This window comes from Spermophilus citellus (genome assembly GCF_964194105.1).
Source record: "Spermophilus citellus genome assembly, chromosome: 1".
In the NCBI taxonomy this organism is placed as follows: domain Eukaryota; kingdom Metazoa; phylum Chordata; class Mammalia; order Rodentia; family Sciuridae; genus Spermophilus; species Spermophilus citellus.
In genome coordinates, this window is record NC_138182.1 from 157879001 (window position 1) to 157897004 (window position 18004).

General features: G+C 52.0%; 1 protein-coding gene across 11 annotated transcripts; it reads right to left on the bottom strand.

Annotated features, from left to right (window-relative positions):
• Positions 1-1189: 1189 nt before the first annotated feature.
• Positions 1190-17725, bottom strand: RNF44 (ring finger protein 44). 11 transcript variants are annotated; one of them, XR_014024176.1, is made up of 12 exons: positions 17513-17724; positions 6666-6816; positions 6289-6478; positions 5787-5954; positions 5176-5352; positions 4800-4961; positions 4583-4710; positions 4227-4314; positions 4018-4139; positions 3784-3883; positions 2395-3596; positions 1190-2214 (listed from the first exon to the last, which is right to left on the bottom strand). XR_014024176.1 is itself a non-coding variant. In XM_081311190.1 (12 exons), exons 3-12 carry the CDS (start codon positions 6770-6772, stop codon positions 3534-3536), a joined length of 1305 nt encoding a protein of 434 aa, XP_081167316.1. In that variant the 5' UTR covers positions 6773-6816; positions 10957-11201; positions 11768-12371; the 3' UTR covers positions 1190-3533. The 11 variants fall into 11 exon arrangements, 10 of the variants coding, with proteins under 10 accessions (XP_081167316.1, XP_081167322.1, XP_081167319.1 ...); XM_081311190.1 differs by lacking the exon at positions 17513-17724 and adding exons at positions 10957-11201; positions 11768-12371 and having other exon boundaries at positions 1190-3596; XM_081311196.1 differs by lacking the exon at positions 2395-3596 and having other exon boundaries at positions 17513-17725.
• Positions 17726-18004: the final 279 nt, after the last annotated feature.

Below are 18004 nucleotides of genomic sequence, written 5' to 3' on the forward strand. Positions count from 1 at the left end.
AATGTAATTCGAGCCCTACTCATGACCAAACACACCAATATAGGATATGTGGACCCCAGCATCCACTCTTGGAGATTTAGAGTCATACTGGTTCAGAGAAACCCTGATACTCTTTTACTGCCTTCAACATGGAATTGACCAAGCTTATCTGACCAGAGGCGCCTTACGTATTTTTCTGCTTTTATTATACACAAACCATTATTGCTACCACTGGACTTTTTCTAAAACATACTTAGGTAACAACTCAAATGATCTTGTCCCCTAACTTGCAGGTAATCTAAGCAGCTCTGACTAAGGCTCCAGTTAGTAGCATCAGACATAAGATCTCAGCCTACTGCTCCTCTAAACCATGTTGGATCATGTTGTTAGACATGCTAATAAATCAGCCACCATTCCTGCAGCACCAGACATCATTCTGGATAAGAGGAATGTAAATTCATTGCCTATCAGGCACTTGAGGTGTCTCGGGCACTTCCTCCCCACTGAGCCTAGGTTTGAGGAGTACAAGTTCCTGTGGCTTCACTGGGGCCTGTGAATGGGCAGCATGTAACAGTCCTATCAATCTCGCCATTACGTCTCCCTCTCACAGTGAATGGTTCAGGTTTGGGAACACAACCAAAACTGGTCTAAAAAGACTTGAGTCCAGAAATTCTGTGGGAATTTGATGATGCCCATGTCGGAAGATGAAAGAGACCTTTCCCCCTCAGGACAGGCCTGAGCAGCTGTAACAGAAGACCCATCTTCGAATTCATTTATATTTTATTTGTTGTGGTGCTGGGGATCAAATGCAGGGCATGGCACAGGCTAGTCAAGCACTCTACAACTGCTGTCTAACCCCAGCCCACTACCTCAGAATTTTAAGTTGGAGCCACTAACAAGAATTTTCCCCTACCCCCCTCAAATTAGGTAGAAGGAATTCTGTTACTTGCCAACAGAAACTCACCTAATTCACATTTGAGACAGGTGCCCAGGAAAAGTAATCACTAAATTGACTTGGCAGGCCACTCTTTTTTTTTTTTTGCAGGCCACTCTTGATGAGGTGCTGCTGACTACCCTAAAGTTCCACAGCAGAAAACAACCTCTTCTACACCCCCAGATCATCTTTGTCCCCGCATCCACGCCCTCAGCTTGACATCATCCGCCACTTCTCACCAAAGAACACAGGCAGCCAAAGGCAGCTTGGTCGATACTTGGTATACATCATACATTTATTAGTGAATATCCCTCTGAAATCAGCAACAATATTAAAAAAAATAATGATTGCACTACTTGGTCAAGCAGAACTAGCAACTTTCATTTTAAAAAAAGTACAAATCTGTTAAAAATTTCAATCAGTATACACATATATATAATACAACATACTAGTTATGTTAAATGCTACAAACCAATGTGAATCCAATGGAATGGAAAAAACCACACATTTAAGCTTTAAGAACCATTTTTTTTCTATATATATTAGCATTTTCTCAAATACATACATGGGAAAAATGAGGTAACTGTAAAATGTGCAAGGAACAGGGCCCCCGAAATTACATATATTTATATATATATGTTACTATATATATATATAAAACCTTTCTAACACAGAACACAGGCGCTGGGCCCAGCCAGGGCTGGGGGAAGGTGCCCACTGTCATGCCTAGGCCAGAAGTTGGTAAATAAAGGAGTAAACAATGACAAGCCCCCACCACAGGAAATCATTGGTAACATGGCATCTATAGCAAGGTCGGCAAATCACAAACATCCTAAATAATTGTTTCATAAATCTTTTTTTTTATGATGATTAAAAAAAAAAAATGTTGTTTCCCCCCCAGTAGCTGCTGTTGGAATCATTGCTGCAGCCAACACAAAATCCGTGAGCCTGTTTCCGCCTGCCCCAGGAATGGTAAGGATTTGGAAAACCTTTTGTTGGGGTGGGAAGGGAGGGGGGTTTTGGAAAGGGTGGTTCTTTGTGTAAAACACGTGGGTTTTCAACACTGCTATAAATATAGAAACGTCACCTGGAGTTATATACAGTAAGACTTTGGGTTCTCCATGGGGGTAGGACCAGGCTGACAGGTCCCGTGGCAGGCTGGGGAGGGTGGGAGGCAAGGAGCCAGGGCAGCTGCAGGGAGAACGAGGGTGGTTGGAGCATCCCTGAGGCAGCAGGCGCCAAGGGCTGCCTGCTAGGATGTGCCGGCCCCACACGCAGTTCGTTCAGGGCAGCAACCCCAGCTGAGGGTAAGAGAGGAAAGAACAGGATCAGAGAAGGAAGGTGGGGAGCTCAGCCAGACCCTGCAGGGGCCTCCTCCAGACCTTGGAGGGCAGGGATCAGGCTGGGAGGGGTCCCCTGGAGGTGGAGGTCCACACCCTCCCTGGTCCCCATCCTCCTGGGATTCCTTGAAGGAGACTCACCCAGGCAGGTGGGAGACGGGCCCTGGCTGGAGAGGGAGAAATGCCCTGAAAAGCGTACGGTCCCAGTAGGCTCTAGGGACGTGTGCAGTACAGTGCATGGCAGTTATCAGCTGAGCACAGACCCCCCCCAACCCTGCCCCATGACTGCCAGCCGCCCAGCCCAGCCCCAGCCGCACACATGCATGCAGGCTGGGCGGCACCACTCGACCCTTCTCTGCCCCCTGGGCATTAGGTCCTGGTTGGTCCCCATACCCCACCCCCCACCATTAAACCAAAAGGAAAAAAAAAATGTCTTAAATATCCACACCCCCAAATCCTACAGGCATTTTTGGGCCAAATGAATAAACAAAAACTGCTGCTCCTCACATTCATGCAAAACAACAGGGGAGAAGATTGGGCATGGATCTGACCCCGTCGCTGGTGGAGGGGCAGCCACCAGGAGCACAGGGACCCTGCCCAGTGTGGCCCAGGTCCCCTCAGGATATATGTGTCCCAGCTTGGGCCTGTCTCCCATTTGCTCAGGAGGGCTGTCTGGGCTGTCCTCCAGCCTGGAGACGGGGCTGGAATATCACTGCGCCTGTGGCGAGGGTCCTTGAGACACACAGATACACCCTGCAGAGCAACCTGTGCAGAGCTGGCTGCCCGAGTCAAGCAGGGGGACTCAGTTCCAGGTCCTAGGAAATAGTCTCACACCACCGTCTGTCCACATGCCTGGCAGTGCCCCTGGGCAGAGAGCACACCACTCAGCGCAAGAGATAAGATGACCCAGGACGGCGAGCCCTTTGCCCATCCTGGGGCCAAGGATCTCTACCAGCTGTAAGAGGGGAGCAGACCCCTGGCTCTCAGTGCCAGCAGGAAAAAGAAGGACCCAAGGGTGAACAGAAGGGAGACTGAGCTGGGGAAACCCAGGCAGCTCCTTGGCGGGCAGACAGGCAGGCAGATCGGGGAAGTAGTCTTTGGAGCTTGGCAAATGCAGGGGCTTATTGCAGGGGCTTCTCACAGGGAGGACCCTGGCACCAGCTCTGGAGATGCAGGTGGGAACGAAGGGGCAGGCCTGGGCCATTCCCTCCCCCGTCCTCCCTGGGTCCCCCCGAGTTTCCAGAGCTTCGGGCAGGGTTCTCGTGGGCAGCTGTGGGGCTTCACTCAGCCTCCCTGGGCACCTCGGAGGCATCAGCTCGGCAAATGGGACATGTCCGGTTAGCCTAGGGGAGCAGCAGCAAGTCAGGATTCACTCTCACTTGTCCTCCGTCCCACCCCTTTATTTTCCACTGCCTGGTGAGGACTTGGTCCCCGGAGCCAGAACTTCTGGATGATGGCAGGGACAAGAAGAGAAGTTCTCCAGGCTTGCCCTGCCCCTCACCATGGGAAGAATACCTGGGGCCACCGTACCTTCAACCACTTGTCGACACACTTGGTGTGGAACTCATGGTTGCAGGGGAGGACTCGGAGTAGCTGCCGCGCCTCAAAGTCACTGAAGCAGACCACACACCTGGAGAGGAGCACAGTGTCACTCAGCTGCACAATGATGGCTGAGGGAAGGCTCATCAGAGTATAATTCTCCTTGAAAGGACTCTCATTGCAGCCCAGTTGTTCAGGGGCAAGAGATGGTGGCATGGCACTCACAGTGTCTGCTCTGACTGATGGCTGTCTGGGTTAAAGCGGTAAGATGGGAGCTGCTCTATGTCTGCTTTGGTGAGGCCTCTGGGCTTGGCATCTCCCAGCCGCTCGGCCAGGTTCAGAAGGGCCTAGATAAAGGCAGAAGGGGAGGGTCAATAGCACTCAGGGCTGGAGGTCTCCCAAACCCCACCTCCCAGCACGGGAAGCCACGGAACCTCATAGTTCTCCATTTCCACATCATCCACATCCAGATCCAGGCTGATGGTGGGCCCCATCGCTGTTGGTGACATTGGCAGCATCGAGCTAGAGAAGGAAGGTATGGGGTCCCAAAGTCAAGGTTAACATGGGGTGGGGGCGGGAAGAGCACAGAACTGCTCCTCTAACTCTTCCATGAAAAGTCCACAGCTCTGCACAGTTTACAATGGGGACCCTGGTTTCTTGTTCTAGGATGGGAACTCAACAGAGCGTTGTGTGGATGTGGCTTGCTGGGGATACTAGATGGCTTCGGAGGACCTAAGGTCTCCAGGACAATGGGGTATCATAGCTCTGGGGCAGACGTGCTGGTACTTACAGGAAGTAGGGCAGGAAGCTTGGGTAATAAGGTGGTGGTGGTGGTGGTGGCGGTGGCGGTGGGGGCAGTGGCTGTTGCAGGCGGTATCTCTGGGTGCTCAGTCTTCGTGGCACCATGTGGGAATATGACTGCAAGAGGGGGGGCGGACATAGGTCAGCCTGCAGGCCTGCTTCCTAAATGCCCCAGAGCCCGGCTGGGAGGTGGGGCTGGCACTTACCATCCCAAAAGACAGCTCCTGGTGCAGTGGATCATGGGGCAGGTAGTGTAGGGGTACCGAGGGGGATAAGGCTGGGCCTGGGGCAGAGGTGGAATAAGTAAAGCCACCCAAGGGGTGCTGTTCCCCCCGCAGGTCCACATCATTATCGAGCCGCTGCAAGGGCTAGAAGTGGTAGGGGTGGTAAGTCACAGAAGTGATAAAAGAAATACCCGACCCGACCCTCCACTCTCCCCCTTTAGCACAGACCCAACCCCAAGACTCACATGCCCAACCCTCCCCACCACTCTCCTCCTCTAGCACAGACCCAACCCCAAGACTCACATGCCCAACCCCCCTTACTCTCCCCCTCTAGCACAGACACAACACCAAGACTCACCATACGGGGGTGCTGGGTCTGCAGTGATACAAACTGCCCAAGAGGCGCCATGTGGGTGGGCTGGGGTGGAGGGGCTGGCGGTGGCGGGTGCAGGATGTAGTGGTCACTGGAGATGAGGTGGGGGTAGGTCTGGTAGGGCACAGGGAGCTGTTGCATGGTGCACGCCTGGATCAGCTGCTGAGAGAGGGGTAAGGGGAGGGGGAGGCTGGAGAAGGTTCTGGGCTAGGCCTTAATTTGTGATGAGGGCCACAGGCTATTCCATCCAGCTAAAGATCCTCATTGTAATACAAACCCAGTAGCCTCAGTGGATCTAGAAGTCCCATCTCTGTCATAGGCTCCCAGGAGGACATAGTATTTTAAAGACCCACAGCCTTCACTCTAGCACCTCTGCCAATGTAAGACACTGGGTACAGGGAAGTCCCTGAACCTGAAACGCTCTATCACTACATGTGAGCATGCTTTGATACATCTTTTCAGGACTATGGACTGGAACCGTGACAGCCTGGGGGAACACCGGAAGCTCAGCTCAGTTCGGGTTGCTGCGTAGCTGTCCTGGGGAAGATAGCTGCTTGAAACCAGGGCCAGGGTAGGAGAAGAAAGCACCTACTCACCGGGGGTGGGAGGCAGCAGAGGGGGTAGTGCTGCCCACTGAACATCACGGAGCATGCTGGGAGCTGCTGGGCACTGCAGCCAGGGATGTGTTGGCTTGTAGGCAAGGGGAAGCCTTGGGTGGTCACTGTGGTGACTGTGTAGGACAGAGGGACAGGTCCCTGGTGCACCTGTGAGTAGAGAGAGAGCCAGGGAACTGTAGGGAGGCCCCACCACTCAGATTACCCTCAGGAGAAAAAGTCCTGCCAGGCTCAACTCCCAGGTTCCTGTCTCTTCTCAGCTAGGGACCTACCTAATTTCAGACCAGACTATTCCCTGGCCCAGGGACCCCAGGGAAAGCCCTGCCTTTGTTTGGGCCTCAGTTTACCTACCTGTAAAACAAGGCTAATAATGTCTCCCACAACCATGTAATGAGTTAAGCAAGATGAAATCAGGGTTTTGTAGCCTTTGTTTCTTAAGACTGGTTTGTCAAAGGCTGGGGAAGTGGGCAAGTGTTGTGCCTACCTGTTCGTGGAGATCAACCATGAACGGGCTCTGCTGGGTGGCTGGGTGCAGCATTCGGGGGCTCCCGCCGGCAGGAGCCGAGGCTCGGTGCTCCTCTAAGGGGAGGTGTGGTGGTCGGGGCAGCGGCTGCTGGGAGGGTAAGCGCTCATCCTGGGCAGGTGGGCTGGCCAGGGGGCCCTCGTGGCTGGGGCTGCACCACAGAGAGGAGGCCCCATAGGACTGAAGGGGTGCCACTCATTCACAGAGCAGGGAGAGCAGCCAGAGTTGTACACCCACTGGGGAGGGAAGATAGCTTGGGACCCGGGCCCCACCCCTCTGGAACCCCAGGCCCTAGTCAAGCTGGCCACCTCAATACCAGGCCTGGGAGATTCTCTTACCTTCCCCAGAGCTGGCCTGGAGTGCTGCTAGGTCCTGCAGAGAATCGCCGCTGACCCACAGGGATAGAGGGTGGCCACCTAGTCACTGCCAGAGCCCATGGTCGCATCAGGGGAACAGTGGGTTGGAGGGGCTAGGCCAGGGCTCACAACCCTAGGAGGCAAAGACACTGAGGTGTGGATAAGTCCAGTCACTGGCCCCATTACAGGCTGGGGAGACTCAATCGAATCCCTGCAGTATGACTGCAGGGGCCAGTGATGTTCATTTGCTCCTGGGCTCCATGTGCACCCTCAGAGTGGCCTGCTCTGGACCCTGGGTCCAGGGATGACAGATTACGGACAGGCTCTGCCTGTAAGGAAGTAGGCCTCAGCTTCCAGCTCTGTGAGATGGCATCAAGTCCCCTCAGAGTTCTGGCTAACACATGTTGGGGCCAGCTGGTTCCAGCAAGGATCCTAATGGACAGGGCTCCTGGGTACTGACCCCTGGTATGAGGACTTGGGCAGGGACCTTCCCTTTCCTTTTGCCATGGGCTGCAGCTTGGCCTCCAAATACCCTCCCTTCCATTTGGCTGGCTCAGAAGGGATCCGAAAGAGGCCTGGAACCCAGTTCTCCTCCCACTATCACCAGGTAAGAGGTTCCAACATGTCTTCTGCCATTGGGGGTTTTCAGCTCAAGGCAAAGCAGTGTTTTCTTTCCTTGACCAGTTCCACAGTGCCCACCCCAGTGTGACTTAATCTATCTACTCTTCAAGAAAGGTATTGTTAGAGCATTTGGCAGAGGAGAAAAACCAAGGATCAGCAAGAGGAAAGGACTGGCCCTAGACCCCACAGTAAGCATTAAAGCTAGGACAGGGGCCACTACAAGCCTGTTCCTGCATCTGAGTGGTTACTGATAGCTTACTGGGTCTGGCATAGGTCCTTGTTCTGGGGAAAAGTGAGGGGTTCTAACACAGCCCCCAAAGTAGAACGTGGGGCCTACTAAGGAAAAAAGGGAAGCAAGACCCTGAGAGAGGAAGTTGAGAAAGAGTGGGTGGAGCAGAACCTCCTCCCCAGAGTCAGAGAGGGGGCCCAGGTGGGGGAAGCTGAGGGACTTGGCTCAATCCCAGGCTTCCATTCATTAACTTCATAGGTTGGGATAAGGCCCTGGCAGGGAAAGCTCTAGAACCTGTCAGGTCCTGCAAAGTTGAAGGGTACATCAAACAGGGCCAGCCCTTTGCTGTTCCTGCCATAGGGAAACCCCCTCTACCACTTCTCTTTTTTTTTTTTTTTTAAAGAGAGAGAGAGAGAGAGAGAGAGAGAGAGAATTTTTTAATATTTTATTTTTTAGTTTTCGGCGGACACATCATCTTTGTTTGTATGTGGTGCTGAGGATCAAACCCGGGCTGCACACATGCCAGGCGAGCGCGCTACTGCTTGAGCCACATCCCCAGCCCTACCACTTCTCCATTTAACAATTTTCCAATGCATCCTTGATACCCAACTTGAAATGTCACCTCCTTATTGACACAGCCAGGGAGCTGGTGTTAACTGTCAGTTCAACATCTTGTTTCTTCCTGCCAATAGCTACAAGAACCATTTCCTCAGTGCTGGGCTCTACAAGCTTGGGCCCTAATTCTGAAAATGAGCCTTCCTAGGAATTATTACCTCCACTTCACCGACAGTGCCTGGCTGAAGCCACACAGGCAGGAGGTATATAGGTTGGAATTCACATTTCTCCCCTAACTCAAGAGCTATGGCACTCAGAGGAGGGTATGGACCTCTCTGTGTCTAGCACAGGGCAGGTGTTATAAATGTGCACTGAAGAAAGTCAAACACACAGGTCCAAGGCCACATAGTCTGGCAGTGATGATGTTAGTGCCAGTGATTAAAAACCAGGAGATTACAAAAACAACCTCTCAGGGGAGGGGAGAAAAGTGAGAAATCCGGTCCCACTGGGTCTTATTTCTGCACGCCTTCCTCATGTGCTCTCTAAGCCACTCTAGCCCATTTTCTGCCTGCCCACCATAGACGACAGTGTTTGTGAACTCTGGGCATGGGCAAATCCTTACCACACATGTATATACATAGCCCTCCTATTTCCTGCTATCCATCTACCAAGCAAACAAGGGCCAAGGGAGACACAGATAACTGAAGCAACAAACTCTTGGCCCATTCCAGACCCGCTTTGGAGGTTCAGGGAACATGGGCACCTACATTTTATCAAATTCCCTAGCAGTTTCTATGGCACAGTCAGGTCTGGAACTTCTGCTCTAGCTGATTCCAGAGATCTAGGGAGCCACAGTTCTGCCAATGAGAAATAGTAACAATAAGAACTATAACATTTCTCATGTGCCAATTTGATGAGTCCCCATACAACCTTTGGAGGTAAGGACACTGAGGCATGACCCAGTTTGACCATAAAGCACCCATGTTTAGCCATCAATTCAGTAGCGGCCAGTGGCCTCAACTGCTCATGGGTGCTAATCCCACAGAGACCGGTCTGTGGGAATCTGCTCCATGGCCAGACCTCCTACAAAGGCACCTAGTCCTCAGGAAAGGTAAGTAAGGAGTTGAGAAACCAGACCAGCAGACAGACAGCGTCAGCCATCACAGCCCCATACCTAACACCCCCAGCTTCTTGCTGGAGTCTTGGTTGAAGACTTTAGATGCATGGCTTCCCCTTTTCTGAGCTTTAGCTTTCTTATCTTTAAAAGGGGAACAATCCACTAACTGCCTCCCAAGGCTCCTCAAGGACTGCAGTACAAGTGATTTGTAAAGTTTGAAGTCAGTTTGGGTGTGAATGATCATTATCAGAAAAAAAGATATAGTGACCTCCATCCCCAAACCCCAAGCAGAAAGAGGGCACTACTTTAAGCACAAGGAACACAGGCAGCAAAGGGGACACACCCACTGCACAGTTGACAAAACTGAGGCCCAGAGAAAGGAAGAAACTTGATATAGGCCACAAAACCTGAGGAACACAATTGGTCCTCACTGACTCTCCCAATTCCTTTCTCTCACTGGTGTCAATAGCCCAAGGAAGAACCACCTAATCCAACTCTGTTCCAAGCCATAAAAGAGGCTGAGAAAGCACTGTCTTTCAGGCACCTGTGAGTAGCATCGTTGTGGAGAGAAACCAGTGAGTTGGAGGTAGCAACTTGCTCAAGGTCAAACAGCAAGGGTGGCCAGCTTAACTGCTCTGCCTTTCCACACTAACGCTCTGCTTTCAAAAACGTTAGTGTAAATGGATTGACTGTCCCCTTTCTAAATCTAACCTTGCTAGAAGCAGGTATCTTACTTTGCACTGACACTCCCACATCCACACTCTTCCCTGTCAGCCAACTCCCTCAGTCCATGGCCCCATGCAGATACCCTGACCCTTGCTTAAGGAGCCCAAGCCTTTTGGGCCTGGGGTCTGCTTGCAGGAAAGACACCCTTTTGCAGATGAGCAAATCAGACCCTAGGAGCATGAGTAAACTCAGGCAGGAATAGAAGCCCCTACCCTACTTTCCTGCCCCACCCCCACCCCAAAGAGGAGCTCTCCAACGTGTGGTGCCTGGAGGCGGTTGAAGGCGGGACCACCACACGCGGGGCCATAAGTCTTTGGCTAGTTCATACTCTCTGGGTGACCTTGGTCAAGGAAATCCCTTAGCTTCTGAAAGTCTCAGCAGCCCCAACTGTAAATGGAGTAGAAATCTCTCTTCCCCGGAATGCCACCCAAAGGCCGCAGGGGACAAGAAACCTGGAGGTCATATTAGAAGGGGGAGGAAAGCCCGGGTCCCTAAGGGGCATGCTCCTCTCCAGATCTGGCCAGGCGCAAGTCGTGGGGCTCCAGGAACCTTCCACAGCCATCCCTGGGGATGCGGTAGAGATCTGAGACTCGGATACCTGCCCCGAGCGGGGCCTCCCGCGTCCCTTTCCTATTCCTTTGTGCCACGCTCAGAGGGGCAGTAGGGGCGGGAGGCCAGACTGCAGCGCCGGGGCAGGAGCGCTGTGACTTTAAGAGCCGAGGATCCTGGACCATGTGCTCGGCGTGAGACAAAAGCAACAACAAAGGAAGTGGCGGCCGCAGGGGGAGGGGGCGGCTCCTTCCTCTCCAACCGCAGCGCTCTACCTCTGGAGAAGGGAGACCCGGCCCGGCCTTGGAGGGCGCAGGGGGGCTTCCCTGATCTCAGGGGTCTCGCTGCTCCCAGTCCCTACCGCCCATGATTAACCCCTGCAGAGCCAGCTGGATCACTAACCCCATTCCCCGGGGAAAGAAACTGAGTTTCAGGGGTGCGGGAATCGGGAGTTATGGGCCTTGGCCCTGACTCACCTTCGGCCGCCCGGCCACACGGTGACTCCTTTGTTCGCGATCTAGAAAGGCTAGGCCGGGCAGGGGGGCGGGGGGGGCTGCCTGGACCCTTTAAGAGTCCCCGCCCTGCGGAACAATGTGCTCCCCTCCCCACCCCCCAGTCCGGGGGCAGCCCGGCTCCTTCCGGGGCCCTCTCTCTTTGTTGTCCGCCCGACGGCGTCCGCCTCGCGAGGCCCACGCGCGGTCAGTCTTTCTTGACCCAGGCCCTAGGGGAGCCGAGGGACGCGCAGGACGCAGTTGGTTTGCGCGGCTTCCGGCGGCTGGCCCTTTAAGAACTCGCCGCGGTGGCAGCGGAATGCAACAAACCCCACATTTGATTCACAACATTCGAAGCGGCGGGGTCGCGCGCTGGGTGGGAGGGGGGGCTCGCGGGGGCGCGCCGGGAGATTTAGGCAAACCGTAGCCGGCTGCAAGCCTGCGGCGGTCCCGCCCCACGCCAGGGGCTCCGCCCCACGGCAGCCCAGAGAGCCAATCACTCATCGCAGCCAGGCACGTGACGGGCAGACCGCCATCTTGAAAGACAAGATTTTTTTTTTTTTTAAATCTCTTATTTGCTTCCACCTTCGCACTTAAAGCGACCGCAGCAGCCACTGTTAAAGACAAGGGGCGGGGCAACAGAGCCTGATAAAAAGCTGAAGACCTCGGGATGCACAAGACCGATGAGCAGCAACTCAAACATGCTATGCAAACTCGCTAACTACTCGCGCTTCTGAGGCTTAGTTTCCCTGCGGGAGAAATGAGTCCCGCCAGCAGAGCCGCGGCCCGGACTTACTGTGTCATGGTCACCTCCTTGGGGACCAGGTGCCGCTTCGGACACTGAAGTGCAATGGGGCTGACCTCCAATGGGGCAGGGACAGCCGGATCGAGTACTTAGGATGGTTTCAACAGCCCTGGGCCAGGAACCTTCCCAGAATGACGTCACCTCCAAGAGCTGCAGCACCGCGATGACATCATGATCCCGTCGCCCCACATCTCCTTGTTTATACTGTGCGGCCCCTTTAATATAGTGGGACGGCCTAGATTGCCCAACAGACCAATAAGGGGCGATCCATGCAAACGAGCTAACGTCTACCAGGTGGGGAGATTGGTCCTGCGCGCGTTGACATCACAGAGATAATTAGCCGCCCCGCCCCCAACGTGACCAGGGGAAAGGGGCAGGGAACAGATTGTAGTTTAAGATTAAACTTGAGTCACCAGGCACTAGTTACTTTTGGCTGGGCGAGGAAGTTTTGTGTCACGCTTCCATACTTAAGTTTTCTATCCCTCCCAGCAACTATAAAACGAGAGATTATGACAGTCATCCCATTTTACAGATGAGGAAAATGAAGATTAAGAAATACCTAACCTGGGTTGAGGATGCCCTAGCCTAGCATGTACCAGGCCCTGGGTTTGATCCCCAGCACGTTAGGGGTGGGGGTGCATGCGCACGCGCCTTCACTCGCCCCACATCACAGAACTGGTAAGTGTGGGGGACAGACATTTGAACCAAAGCCAAGCCTTGTTATCCTTTGCCTGGATGCCTCCCCAGAGAGACATCAAACAAAATGCAGCGTAACACATCAATTATATAAGCAAACAAAAATCAGTAATATGCTAGAGCTGTCCCAGAGCTGGGGACAGTCAAGCCTAATAAAGACTGGTGAGTGCAACCGTACAACTAATAACTGAACCCCTGTACAGCTACAGGGATATTTCCATGGGGCTACTTCCAGGACAGCTCGAAACAAAGTGCGAGCGCAAAGTTTATGATTTATTAAATCTGTGTGATGGACTACAGGGTGGGGCTCATTTTTATGCTGCTTGGGTATTTTGGAACCCCAAATTTGTTTTTTTGTTTGTTTTTGTGGTACTAGGGATTGAACCCAGGCCCTTGCACATGCTAGGCAAGTACTCTGAGACAGCCATAATCTTAAATTTTAAAATAAAAATTGAATCCAAAATGCTGAACAGGATGTAACGGTACTATCGATATCTTTAATTGGATATATACATCTGCATAGAATATTTCTGAAAGGATATCCAGGAAACTGATTAACAGTTGTCCTCAAGGAGAACTGAATCAGGAGGGTAGACTTTTTTTGTATATTAACATATACATTTGCTCATTTAAAAAATTTCTAGAGGGGCTGGGGATGTGGCTCAAGCAGTAGCGTGCTGGCCTGGCATGCGTGCGGCCGGGTTCGATCCTCAGCACCACATACAAAGATGTTGGTGTCCGCCAATAACTAAAAGAAATAAATATTTTTAAAAAAATTTTTTCTAGAGTATAAGCTACTGGGAAATTTAATAAAAACTACTATATAAGAGTATGTTTTAAGTTTTTTAAGCAATAAAAGCTTTTGTTTTCTCGAAATCAGAAATCACTTTTCAGTAGAGGTGTCCATTGGAAGAATCCAGAAAGAAGTTTGGGGAACAGACTTGCTTATCACATGTCAAGTAGACCAACAACAAATCAGTATTACTGTGGATGCACATCCTAAAGATGGTACCCAGCAGGGTATTTGCAGATCTCTAAGCAACAGAAGATCCAAGTTCTTGATACAGTGCTACAGATGTAACCTGGAATGCTGTATTTGTCCAGCACTCGACCACTACACACACCCTAGCTCACACGATGAGCTCTTCAGTTGGCTCCCTATCATCAATTCTTCCTTCACCGCCCATATAATATTAACCTTTTAATTTTCCCCATCATATAAAAGCAGTTGGAAAACCCTCCCCACATTTAAAGGTGTCTACATCTGTAAGAGCATCCCTTGCTTCAACAGGGGCAGACTTCCTACTGCCAACAACACATTGTTAAGTCTTTGGGGTGTACTTAACAAAGTCTCGCTGTCCAAACCTTTTGGGTTCACCTCTCCTCAACTCTCTCCCACACCATGGCGGTGCTCCCTCTAGCCTTCCCTACCTGTCTTGGATGCCCTCTGAATCCCTACCAATCCATTCCTCTTTTTTGCCCTTTGAAGCTCTGCTCTCATCTCACCTCTTTCAGGAAGCTACTTGTGATATCTCCAGCTTGTACTGAACTCCTCCATCTATGCACACAGGGCTAGTACCCTGACCTTCCCCTCATGCCATTTAATTTGCACATGGCCCTGTCACAATCACTGCGTGTCTTAATAATCCTCTTGCTGGCTGAGAGGATTCAGCCCTTTTAAGTGTGCCAACAGTTGGCCTTTGCTGGAAGTTAGGCAGCACAGGGGTGACCCAATCTCATTTTACAGGTGAATATTTGAGACTCACAAAGGCAAAGTGACTTTGCCAAAAAACCCACACAATACCTTAACCACTTCTCACCCTCAGAAAGGGACTTTCCAGCCATGATCCAACCTCTGACTGTGCCATAATTTTTGTCTAATATATCCTCAACTCCCCCTACTCGCCTGTGGCAAAATCCTGCTCAAGCTTTGGGGACAGCTCAAAGACTACCTCTTCAGAGCCTTCCCTAACCTGCTGGCTTGTTCTGGCTTCCTCCCAGCAGAATTGTCACACTGTATCACAATAACAGAAGCCTGTTCCCAGCAGGGTCCGGACACCAGTTCAGGGCCTGGCTCATACTAGGTGATGGATGCTCAAAGCAAAGGCTCTGTACTTGCCCCTCATCCTTGTCCAGGAAACTCCTCCTCATCATCTCTCCAGCACAACTCTCTCTCTCTCTCTTTTTTTTTTAACATTTATTTTTTAGTTGTAGGTGGACACAATATTTTATTTGTATGTGGTACTGGGAATCAAATCCAGTGCCTCACGCATGCTAGGCGAGTGCTCTACTTCTGAACCAAAACCCCAGCCCCTGTACAACTCTCTTATTTATCCCCTGTGTCTAGGCATGACCAGGAAATCCTCAGTAAATTCCCAGAGTCCCTTGGAGATCAACTAAGGTCAGAGGTCAATAAGATATCTTTTCTGGGCACAAGGAAAGCCAGTCTTCAGCAAAGTGAAAAGGGGACATAAATTTATCAGATATCCTAAATTTTCAATACAAGGCAGAAATCCGAACTTTTCTTCAAAATCCTATACTTTGGAACTACAATGTGAGGATGTGGCCTACAACTCCCTATGTAGTGATATGTGCCTCTTTCTCGTCACACTTGCCCCCTTGAAGGCAAGTGCTATTTAGTCTCATATTACTAATAAAAGTGGTTCAGAGACAGGAACTCACTGCCCCAGAAAGGTGGCCAGTGGGCTCCAGAAACCAAAGGTGGGGGTAGCTTGCTGAGTGTTTTGTGGAAAGATGCAGGTGCAATGTGGGATTGATCATCTGACAGTGAACTAAATGCTATGTGCCAATGTTTGTCCCATTTTACAGATGAAGAAACTTAAGTGAGAGGTGATGAGTCACCATGTTACACAGCCATTAAGAGGCAACCCTAACCCAGGGCCTTGTGCATTCGAGGCAAGCGCTCTACCAACTGAGCTATATCCCCAGCCCTTAGGATCACATTCTTGAAGTTTGGTTCAGGCAAAGCAAATGCCATAATTACTCAACTTGCTCAATAATCAAATGCAAGAGGAGGGGCCTTGTGGCTCAGTGGTAGAGTGCTTACCTAGCATGTGTGAGGTGTGAGACACTGAGTTCGATCCCCAGCACCATATAAAAAATAAAAACAAATACAATAAAGGTATTGTGTCTATCTACAACTTAAAAAAAAAAGCAAGAGGAGACCACAGAGGTTCAGGGACTAGTGGGTGGCTCCAAATCACACAGAGCAGATGAGAGCCAGAGGGGCTCAAATCCTAATGCTTTCAAGTATAAAGCACTTGATGCTACTACATTCCAGCTTCCTCCTCCAGAACTCCTTTGCAGCTGGGAGGGGCTTGGGCAGGCTGAGGCTGGAAGAGGAGGGTGTGGTCATCACTTCCTGCTGGGGCCCTGCCCAGCCAGGGTTTCCACCTACTCAGAGCCTGGACATCAGGCTGCCTTCCTCCTTCCCTCAGGGTCACAGAGCACTCCACTTTTCTTGCACGGATCCTCAAATCCTCCTCCAAAGAGGCAGGGTACAGTAACCTTCCCAGGATAGAGCTGGCAGGAGATAGAGACTGATGTACCACCTCAGGGGAAAGCAGAGCCTGGTAGAGCCAGTTTTAGGACTCAGACCTCCCAGATAACACAGAATATCAGACTTGAGCCTAGAGACTCAAATACCTGGGAGCGAGTTGACAGGTTCCCTGACAAATCCTCTCTCTTTAGAGCAGGACTGAATGTATCTAAGGCCTTAAGTTTTGGCTTCCTTAAAAAGAACAAATTTGTGCAGATGCATCAGTGGGGCAAGGGTGCTGGGTGTCTTGTAGAGATGTCAGGGTATGAGGTTCATGTCTGCAACATTCTGGCTCCAGTTTTGAGACCCTAGGTAATTTATTTGCCTTCTCCAAATCTTGGTTTCTCATCTCTAAGATTGGGCAATAATGATAGTTCTAATGACAGTGACATTTACTGAGCACAAAGGATCAACCCAGCACTGTTGTTCATCTCCTTTAGGTAAGATGTTAGGACTACACTAATGGTTAAATGAAGGAACTGCTCTGTCTTAAGAGCTCTGTGACCTTGAAGAAGTCATGAACCTCTGTGAGGCTGTTTAATCCAGGTGTAAAATAGGGATGAGAGTACCGATCTCAGCGTGTTGTGCATTTTGTGAGACACTTGCTTAACTTTCTGGTTCCGGATCTGCATTTGGATGTGTGAGCTTGGTGTGTGTGTGTGTGTGTGTGTGTGTGTAGGGGGACTCCTTTTTCTGACTCACCCCAGTCCCTGTAACTCTCATCACTGGAGCTGTCAACGTCCACAAAAGGATTAGGAACCACGACCCACTGTTCACAGATGATAACCTGCGTCTGCAGGAGTACAGTGTCTGGCAGACTCGGGAGATGAGTTCAACCGAGTGCCCCATTTTTCCTCCACATTAAATATCCCCTTTCACCTCTTCTCCTTTCCGGCTCCCGGCACCAGCTCGAATAGAGCTTAGTGGCTTTCAAACAACAGAAGCTGTGTAGTCTTGGAAAAGACACTGATCCTCTCTTGCCCCCCTCGGAATTCCAGCTTTCTGAATGCAGTAAGGACGGCTAGAGGTGGGTTCCCTGGTCCGGCAGCCACTACAGGGCAGGGCCCGGGTCATTCTGGTTATTCCAGTGGCTAGCACAAAGGGCGTCAGTAAAAATGTTTGGGACCGGCATAAGGAGGCCTTAGGACTGCAGCGCCTCTTAGGCTCCCGGATGCCTGGATCTCAGCTGAAGCTGGACCCACCTGGGGGGCTGTGATCAGGGCAGGCGCGGGGCGCAGGGCTCAGTGGGACTTGTAGTTGCCCGGGCATCCCCGAGCTGAGGCACTTCGATAGCTGACCGGCGGAAGAGAGCGCCACACTGGCACCCAGATGCACAACAGCTAGTTCTGGCTGTGAGCACACGCAGAGGCCTCGTTGGAACCCCAGCGTTAACTCTGCCAGCCCGCGGCCGCCCCCTACCGCTGCGTCCTCGTTGACCCTGCGCCTGGGGCGCTCCGCGCAGGGTCGCGGCCGGGCGTTACCTGGGGCGGTGGTGGGGCTGCTCCCCGACCCCGCGGCAGCTCGTCGCTCCCGCTGCAGCCCAGGGTCTCGGTCTGGCGGCGGCCCGGACGCCGCGCCTGCCGCGGGCCCCCCCCCTCTGGGCTCGCACTGTGGAACCGTCCGCGGACTTCACCACCCGGGCGCGCGCGGGGGAATCCACGCTAGCTTCGGCCCTCCCACTCAGGCTCCGGAGCAAATGGAACCGGCTGGACCGCACCATGCGAGGGGGTGGTGGCCGGCGGGAGAAGGCGGGCGGTTTTCGGCCACGCCCACTCACGTTGGGAGGCAAAGTGTGCGCAAGAGCAAAGCGCCCACTTACTACCTCTGTGACCTTGGAAGAAGACTGTGTCCGTTTTCTCGTGTGTGAAATAAGGAATAATACGACTCCGTGGCCTTTCAAAGAGTCTTTGCTTCCCGGAAAGTTTGTGCCCCTTCCCCAGCCTCGGAATGGAGCAGGGGGCGCTGGTAGACCT

What these genes read in the sequence shown, in the direction of transcription:
- RNF44 (XM_081311193.1), bottom strand. Translation starts at nt 6,772, where the DNA reads ATGCGACCATGGGCTCTGGCAGTGACTAGGTGGCCACCCTCTATCCCT. An exon ending in AGGAGCTGTCTTTTGGGATG is followed by an intron (nt 4,711 to 4,799) that starts GTAAGTGCCAGC and finishes CCCCTCTTGCAG; the next exon opens with TCATATTCCCACATGGTGCC. An exon ending in GTGTCGACAAGTGGTTGAAG is followed by an intron (nt 3,597 to 3,783) that starts GTACGGTGGCCC and finishes CTGCTCCCCTAG; the next exon opens with GCTAACCGGACATGTCCCAT.